The sequence below is a fragment of the Tasmannia lanceolata genome, unplaced genomic scaffold, assembly GCF_043159265.1.
Source record: "Tasmannia lanceolata isolate RefF3 unplaced genomic scaffold, GAP_Taslan_0.1 ptg000008l, whole genome shotgun sequence".
NCBI lineage: Eukaryota > Viridiplantae > Streptophyta > Magnoliopsida > Canellales > Winteraceae > Tasmannia > Tasmannia lanceolata.
In genome coordinates this window covers 8148518-8158270 of record NW_027518685.1, presented here as the reverse complement: position 1 = coordinate 8158270, position 9753 = coordinate 8148518, and the positions used below count along the sequence as shown (strand labels likewise).

General features: G+C 40.7%; 1 protein-coding gene across 1 annotated transcript; it reads right to left on the bottom strand.

The window, feature by feature from the left end:
* Positions 1–1804: 1804 nt before the first annotated feature.
* Positions 1805–3896, bottom strand: LOC143884211 (putative glutathione S-transferase). Its single transcript, XM_077387651.1, has 2 exons — positions 3414–3896; positions 1805–2448 (listed from the first exon to the last, which is right to left on the bottom strand). The coding sequence occupies exons 1-2, from the start codon at positions 3726–3728 to the stop codon at positions 2104–2106; spliced, it is 660 nt and encodes a 219-aa protein (XP_077243766.1). The 5' UTR covers positions 3729–3896; the 3' UTR covers positions 1805–2103.
* Positions 3897–9753: the final 5857 nt, after the last annotated feature.

Here is a 9753-nt window from a genome sequence, read left to right as displayed (position 1 = left end):
AAACCTAGATACAGAGAGATATATGATAAGAACTCAACATTCAAGTTTTCAAGACTTGCCAGCAACAATGGTGGCTGAACAAGGAGGAAGATGACTGGTAGGGCAAATAAATCAAAAAAGTGAAAATTGAAAAGTAAAAGAAGAGGGAAGAAGGAAAAATTAAGATGAAAAAATGTTGTACATGCCAAAGGGCATTTTCTTCAAACTTTTACTGTCAAGACCTCTTTTGTCCCTCGTTGATAATTTCTGAAAAGCATGGGTCCTGTTGATAATTCTGCCTAATTTTTGTCTCCCATTGGTAATTGTTTCATGAATTAAAATATGTGATATTTTGGTAGAATGGCGCCCTTCATTTGGATCTGGGACACTCCATTGGATCTTGTGCCTATGCACGATCCGAATCAATTTTAGACTATAGGATATGGATACAATGGACACATTCGGTTCCATCGGTTGTGCCAAAATCCTGCGCATTAACAATTGGAATCTTTGGATCCATCGAAAATTGTCTAGGTCCATTGACACCCCCCCCCCCCCCCCCCCCACACTGTAGCCTATTTATTTATTTGAGAAGGCTAGGCCGATCTAGATAGTAATAGCCGAATAATTAAAACCTAGTCAGCTTGATATCGTTAAAATTTGCCTAATCCGCCTGTTTCCATTGATGGAACTGACACAACCCTGGTGAAAATGATAAGTAACCCCTAGGCGATTAGACAGGCGAACCAAACAACGGGTCCCTTTTAGGTAGGAGTGCAACTTGGGTCGGGCCCATCCACAAACAGGTTTTACCCGATTTACTTAATTTCAGGTTGTGGCCTTAGGAAACCCAACCCAATCCGAAGCCTGCACAAGTTGTGGGTGGGCCGTATCAATTGTGAGTGTTAAAGGGCATTTTGGTACTTTTCTCGTATGACGTCCTTACATGATAGATATTTTTAAAAGGGAAATGTTATCAGCACTACTGTATTTTGATGAGGGCACTCCTCACTTTATTAAAAGTACGGTGATCCAAACCGTCCATTCGATGGGCCACAACTTAAATAGGTTGTGCCCAAAAAAATATTTCCATAGGTTGATCCTAACCCTCCGATCTATAGGTGCATTTAGATCGGAGGGTTAGGATCAACCTATGGAAATGATTTTTGGGTCACAGCGCTGTGGCCCATCTAATGGACGGTTTGGATCATCCTATGGTGAGGGCCATACCATACTGTTAATAAAGAGTGGAGTGCCCTCATCAAAATAAAGTAGTGCTGAGAACATTTCCCTTTTAAAATTGACATTCTTTTGTCCTTTTACCAACTTACTATAAGTAAGTAAAAATCCAAACAAAATAAAGCCCAAAAAAAAAGGCAAAATGTTATCAGCACTACTGTATTTTGATGATCCCACTCCTCTCTTTGTTAAAAGTACAGTATGGCCCGCACCATAGGGTGATCCAAACCGTCCATTAGATGGGCCACAGCCTAAATAGGTCGTGCCCCAAAAATTATTTCCATAGGTTGATACTAACCCTTCGATCTATAGAGGGTTAAGGATAAACCCTCTACATTCAGTCCCTCTACAGATTGGACGGTTAGGAACAACCTATGGAAATGATTTTTGGGGCACAACCTATTTAGGCTGTGGCCCATCTAATGGACAGTTTAGATCATCCTATGGTTCGGGCCATACCTTACTTTTAATAAAGTGAAGAGTGTGATCATCAAAATACCGTAGCGCTGATAACATTTCTCAAAAAATAAACGCTTTCTACTTGTTTAAATAAAATGAGAGAGAGAGAGAGAGAGAGAGAGAGAGAGAGAGAGAGAGATTTGTTTTATTGACGATGGCAACATCTCATTACCACATTACCAAAACACAAGCTCGAAGGAATTATTACACAAAACCTTGAAAACTAAGAAAATAAAAAGAACAACCCATCGAGGTTTGTTTTATTGACGATGGCAACAACATCTCATTACCAAAACACAAGCTCGAAGGCATTATTACACAAAACCTTGAAAACTAAGAAAATAAAAAGAACAGCCCATCCATAACTACTGCTACATATTCCACCGAGTACTATTTCACTTGTGTTCGTTTAATCTCTATTGTGGCTTACTCTATTCCAAGCCTTTTCTTTACGACGCCCAAAAACTCATAGACCTTGTGGGGGTCTGGAAGTGTCTTGGAGACACTCTCCTTCTCCATGCACCTCTTCACCCAACCCATCAGCTTAGGGCACTCTGTTTCTATACTAAAATTCCCGCATGTCTCATACGAGTAAAACCAGCAAGAAGACGAGATCAAGACAACATCCAAGAACCCGAAGGTATCGCCTCCGAAATACAGCTTCTCTCCGAGCTCTTCTTCCAACACCTTCAAGCTCTCTATAAATCCATTTTTAGCTTCCTCTTGAGCCTCTCCTTTGTTTTTCCATATCTTCGCCGAATAATCTAATACCTGTACATTTGGTATTTAGATAGTTCATAAACGACCTCCAATGTATTCTTTGTTGAAGTATCAGTGATTAAGGTCTTGTTTGTTTTAGATTATAACAACCGATTGTGGAGTCCCCAACCGATTATTGGACTCAAATTTAGTGCAATTCTCGGTTCAATAATCGGTTTGGGACTCCACAATCGGTTGTCATAATCTAAAACAAACAGGGCCTAAATAACACTAACTAACTCTATCAACTTAAGCTTTTGGAATAATTGGTTGTTTCACATGGTATCAAAGCTATTGCCACATGTCAGGTCTTGGGTTTAAAACCCATTAAGTACTTGATATTAAAAATCCACGCACGTGTACGACCAACCCAGAAAAAGGGGGGCTACACATGAGTGTTGAAGTATGAATCATTAAATGGGATTTTATATGCCGCCCTTAGTATGTGATCCAAGCATCAAGGTGATTATTGACTTTTTTGGGCCCAAAATTGATTACTGATGAGGCGCTATATTTGTTTTCGATTTTGAGAAATGATTTCAAGTCTAACACTGATTTTTGACTCAAAAATCAAGGCCCTCTGTCTGTTTTGGATTTTGAGAACCGATTGTGAGACCAAAACAGATTATTGGACTCAAAATTACATTTTGGTTCTATTCGTTTTGGATTTTGAGAACCAATAACGGGTCCAAAATTGATTTTTGGACTAAAAATTAAACCTAATTATGAGTCCAATAATCAGTTTTGCTTTCCCAATCGGTTCTCAATTCTACCATAATCTAACGAGCGTACAACCTAAATCAAGCCCATTATTAACACACCTATTTAAAACAATTAAATACCATCTCAAATGAAACCAAACACAAAACGAAGGAAGAAAAATGTAGGAATATATAATTGAAGCGGTTCGCACGAGTTTCGGTGTATGTTTTGATAAAATAGAGAATTTTCCTTCCTGAAATAAAAAAAAAACCCACCTTTTTGTCAACGAAATCGGCCCAAAATCTGGCATTAGCCCGTTGATGAGGATCTTTAGGCAAGAGAGGGGATTTCTCGTTCCAAACCTCGTCTATATATTGAACGATGATGAGAGATTCACATATGGGCTTTCCGTTATGGATGAGGACAGGAATTTTCTTATGGATGGGATTTGATTTAATAAGAAGGGGACTCTTATCTTGGAGATCTTGTTCCTTGTATTCGTACTCGACCCCCTTTTCTGCCAAGGCTATTCTCACTCTCATCCCAAAAGAGCTAGCCCACACATCTAAGAGAATCACTTCGTTGGCCATTGGAAATCGACTATATTAGAATTAGAAAAAAACAAAGAGAAAATATCGAAAGGAAGTTAAAAAGATGGGGTGTGGGACTGAGAGATGAAGAGGTATGGAAGCGGAGTGACTGAATTTATAGGTTTTTGTGAGGGACCTCTTTGGTCAAATGGGATCTCCATTTTTTAGAGTGTTTTCTTCATTGATATTTCTCTGATTAAGAAATACTTATGAGTTATGACTTATGAAAAGATGTCATTGCTTGCGTCATAACTCGCAAGTCATTAGCAGCTTCTCGGGTGACGACTAGTCAAAAGGCTCAAAACCTGATGGACAAGCAGGGGTGCAACGAACCCATTTTTCCAACCCACCGACCCAACTCGACGCAACCCGATTTCTAATTCATGCACATGTTTTTGTGGGCCCCACTGTTTTTTTTTGCTCACATTTATAGCTTCAATGGGAAATGTGTTCAGCTGAAATCGGGTTTTAAGCACATTTAAGCCCATATCGGAATTGGAAATCGGGTTTCGGGTCGGGTTGCCCGACACCCCAACCCGACCCAACCCGATTTTGAAAAAAAAAACCCCAACCAAACCCAACCCAACCCAAATTCGGGTTCCGATTGAACCCGACCAGAGTTGCACCCCTATGGACAAGCAAGCAAGTTATGTCACTGCTTGCGTTAGAATGCAATGTTCATACCACTTTCTTGAGTTTGTCTACAGTATCATGAAAAGCCCACGCCGTATTGTCCTCTTGCCCTAATTTGTACCGACGAGTTTGAAATTGGAAACTACTAGATTTTAGAGAAAAGTACGCAATGTGGGTTGTAATTACCAGAAATTATGGAATTCGGGTACTTTTTAAATTAATCATCCAGCAAGGGTGATTCTTCAAAAACGGGTGGAAAAAAAAACCCAGTACCATTCCGACATTATCAGAGTTCTCGTATGTTGCCCTGCCTGACAAATTCACAACCCAACATAAATTATTATCTTTAAAGTAATATTTTATTATGATTTTGCTAGGAGTCATGCAGAAGGCATTTCGCAGTTGCTAGGATCAAAATTATTTCCATATTTGATCCTAACCCTCCGATATATCCGATCTGAATGTTAGAGTGTTGATCCTAACCCCCTATTGATCGGAGGGTTAGGATCAACCTATGGAAATAATTTTTGGACACAACCTATTTAGGCTGTGGCCCATCTAATGGACGGTTTGGATCATCCTATTGTGCGGGCCATACCATACTTTTAAAAATTGAGGAGTGCCCTCATCAAAATACAGCAGTGCTGATAACCTTTCCCTTTGGTTTACTCGTGAAATTATTTGAAACCCGGTAAAGAGGCAGCAGTCTCTGCAAGAAAAAGAGAGAGATGGAGAGATATGAAAGGATCATTAATGATATTCAAGGTAAAACCTATTTGTATTGTGGCCCATCAAATGAGTGGTTTGGATCATCCTATGAAGTGGGCCCCCCACCGCACATTTAAAAAAAAAAATACTGGACTTTAGGGCCCCACATCATATAAAAACTCTTTAGAAGGACAAGTACAATTTGGTTTATTTGTTGGAGAAAATTGTGTAGTGGCCGACCGTAAACTCCCTTGAGGGTCCTACGTCAGTACCACCCTTGAATTTATGTGGGTAAAGGTAGGAGACAAAGGAGGGGACAAGTATTAATTAGAGAAAGATATTCTGATGAGTGGAGAGAGAGGGTAGAGAGATAAAGAGAGACCACCATTTTCAAGACGAGATTTTGCTAATGTAACCAAGAAAAAGCTGATGTGACCACTAAGTATTCTCCCACATAAATCCTAGGAAATATAAACCCCAGCAACCAAACGGAGCAGATAGTTGTTACTTGTTACCTATAAATCACATAGAAAACCAATTTGAATGGCCTGATTTCGGCTGAGGTTATTAGTCGCATCGAGCTCAAGCAGCCTCCAATATGCTTAACATATTAGAAAATGAAGTAAAAAAAATAACAAAAAATGTCTTCGATCAAGGGTTAAATTTACAACCAATTAAGTACCATAAACATATTAGCCGTCACCTAAGACCATATTTGTCTTTTTTAGTCCGCTTATGGACAAAATAACTAAACTAAGATATCACATAGAATTGGAGAGGTGGAGAGACTCAAGTTGGGATTTGTAGGACGTCCTGAACGGTCAGAAGCATCAACACTACTGTCTGCTAACATCTCACCTTCATCGTCTATGCCATCTTCATCGATAGGGTCAGAGTGACGGGTTCCCAAAAATTATTACAGAAAGTGAAATAGTAAGTGGGCTCCGTTGTCAACAAGGGATTTAGCCATCATTAGAACAAGAGAGCAATCCCGCAAAAGATCGGAATCCGCATATTATTGCAACCTTTCTATCCTTTATTATCGCAATCTTCCTTTCCTTTCCTACAGGTACAGGAAAGGAAGAAGGGGACTCTTATCTTGGAGATCATCTTCCTTGTATTCGTACTCGACCCCCTTTTCTGCCAAGGCTATTCTCACTCTCATCCCAAAAGAGCTAGCCCACACATCTAAGAGAATCACTTCGTTGGCCATTGGAAATCGAAGATATTAGAATTAGAAAAAAACAAAGAGAAAAGATGGAAAGTAAAAATAGTTAAGGGAGTTTGTAGTTGTTGGGAACGAGAGATGGAGAGCTATATGAAAGAGGTAGACCTGGCAAAAGCGACCCATGCCCGCGGGTCTACCCAACCCACCCGCAAATTTGCGGGCACGGGTCTGAGTTTCAGTGACCCGTCAAAAATATCCCGCGGGTGACCCAACCCGCAAAAACACGGTCGGGTCGGGTCAACCCGCGGGCACCCGCAAGTCACTTAGCTTTTTAAAGGGTGGTGATTTTGTTATGCTAATCTAGTTAGATGGCTTTTTTTTCTAATGCAAATGATGGTGATTTTGTCATGCTAATCTATTTTTTAAGGGTTTGATGCCTAAATAGGTTATGACTGGCACTATAGAATATAAATAGGTTGTGGCTAGCACCATGCTAATCTATTTTTTAAGGATTTGAATGTTAGAGGGTTGATCACTTGATCCTAACCCTCTATAGATCGGAGGGTTAGGATCAACCTATTGAAATGATTTTTGGGGCACAACCTATTTAGGCTGTGGGCCATCTAATGGACGGTTTGGATCATCCCACGGTGCCGGCCATACCCCCCTCATCAAAATCCCGTGATAATATTTTCCAAAATAAACTACTGTTTGAATTTGCGGGTGACCCGTGGGTTGACCCGGCCCACCCGCGGGCCGCGCAGGCCACCAAAATTCTGACCCGCAAAAATGCGGGTCATCACCTGACCCGACTCGTGTGACCCGCACCGGCATCACCCGCGGGTTGACCCGGCCCGACCCACCCGTTTGCCAGGTCTAGAAAGAGGTATCCTTTTTGGTCAAATGGGATCTCCATTTTTAAAGTGTTTTCTTCATTGATAGGATTAAGAAAGAAATTCTTATGACTTATAAAAGATGTCACTGCTTGCGTCAAACTCATAAATCATTAGCAGTTTCTCGGGTGACGACTAGTCAAAAGGCTCAAAAACCTGATGGACAAGCAAGCAAGTTATGTCACTGCTTGCGTTAAAATTCAAAGTTCATACCACTTTCTTGAGTTTGACTACACTATCATGAAAAGCCCACGTCGTATTGTCCTCTCGCCCCCTAATTTGTATCCACGGGTTTGAAATTGGAAGCTACTAGATTTTAGAGAAAAGTTCACAAGGAGGGTAATAATTACCAGAATTTATGGCAATTACTAATCATTAAGCATGGGTGATTCTTAAAACGAGTCCTCGTATGCTGCCCTTCCTTGCAAATTCACATCCTTGAATCATTATCTTTAAATTAATATTTTATTATGGGATTTGCTAGATGCCATTGTAGAAAACATTCGCAGTTGCACTGTTGCATGTGAGGGCAGCCACCTCAGGTGAATCAGATGAATAAAACAAAATATGAGCCTCTGTAGCTGCCCTCACATGCAACGGCTCAACCGCGAAATGCCTTCTGCGGTGGACCCTAGCAAATCCCTTTTATTATTTCTCACTTCCCTTTTGGCTGAGAACGCCTACGTTATTGAATATTTTATTATTTGCATATCTATTGGTTGAGAACGGTGACGTTATTGAATATTTTATTATTTCTCACGTCTCTTTTGGCTTAGAAGATCTACGATATTGAATATTTTATTATTTCTCACATCTCTTTTAGCCGAGAACGCCGCCGGAATATTAAGTACGTTGCCGAATTTTTCTGGATTCAAACATGTGTTCCAAACGTATCGGGTATGCCGTCGGAATATCGAATACGCCGCCTGATTCTAAAGTACGCTAGCGAAAATAGGATGTATGCCGACGGAAATAATTGGTACGCTGGCGAAAATAGGATGTATGCCGACGAAAATAATTGGTACGCTGGCGTAAATAATTGGTACGCCGGTAGAATCTCATTGAACACTTTACCAAAATGATTAGCTAGCTGGTGTCATTCTCTCAATTTCCGGTGCCGTTCTCTCCTTATATCCAAAGAGATAGAGGACAATATCCCAACTCTTAAATATATATGAACAAATGGAAGGGAAGGTTGAACATAAAGTAGAAATGAAAGAGTTTGAATGAAGAAGATGGTGAATACAGAGAGATGACGCTCTCATTAGAAGACGCCACCGTTTCATATTGATGTCCACTTGTTGTGGATCCGACCGTCTATGCATATTGGCGACGGCCAAGATTTAAACGAACCCAAGGACTCTGGTTGAAAGGAAAATTTCAAATATAAGCCAAACCAACTGTGTATAGAGGCGCCACCATTCCAAAAAGTTTTTTAACACGTGTCAAGCATCCCTCCTTCTGGTTATTTTCGACGGCCAAAGATAGAAACAAATCCAAGGTTTTGTCGGTTCAAATATACATTCAAACGAACCAAAAGAAGCCTTGTGAAGCGCTCCAATTTAACGGGTATTAAATACAAGGGGGATTTTCTGTAATGAAAAAAGAACTTCTAAGGAAAATCATGTTGTTGTCAGAAGGATATTGGGGTCTTTTTTCCACCCTTTTTTGAAGAATCACCCGTGTTTGATGATTAATTTAAAAGATACCCTAAATCCGCAATTTCTGGTAACTAGTACCCACATTCTGTACTTTTCTCAAGATTTTATATGGAGGATGGCCGTGCAGTCCGAAATACAGTGGGGTCCTGATGTAGACAGAGGGTGGGAAAATCTTCTCCCCGAAGATCTTAACCCCCGGATCATGGAGGTTTCTATGTTGTGCCGTCCATTTTCATCATCTACGGATTGGAGGGTTAAGATCATCCTATCGAGAAGATTTTATGGGCACACTCTATCTACATCAAGGCCTGAAAAAAAGGGTGCAATTTGGGTCGGGTCGTGTTGAGCTTTTGCTAAAAAATGAATTGGAATCAACCCATATCCGACCCGATTTTAACTTAAAAGCTCAACCTGAATTCCAAAAAATTGCCCATTTTAATTATCTACAGATTGGAGGGTTAAGATCATCCTATCGAGAAGATTTTATGGGCACACTCTATCTACATCAAGGCCTGAAAAACAAGGGTGCAATTTGGGTCGGGTCGTGTTGAGCTTTTGCTAAAAAATGAATTGGAATCAACCCATACCTGACCCGATTTTAAGTTAGAAGCTCGACCTGAATTCCGAAAAATTGCCCATGTTGCACCCCTAGAAAAAGAGTGTTTAGATCACCCAATTAGTTTGGCCCCCCAGTATTTTGAGCTGCACTTGCATGCCATGGCCCATGGGCCATATAGTATTTCTTGAAACTACTCATTTCGGGGGAACAATAGGAAAATATTGTACAGACCGGACACTAGTCCAGTTGGCAATAGTTGCTCGACCCAATTCCGGGCTTAAACGTCACACTATTTATAATGAGATTTTATTAGGGCTGGCAATTTCCCCCGTTAAAACGGGGATCCGCCCCAGCCCGGCCCGAACGGGGCGGGGATTCCCCCGACTTGTGGGGGGGGGGGGGG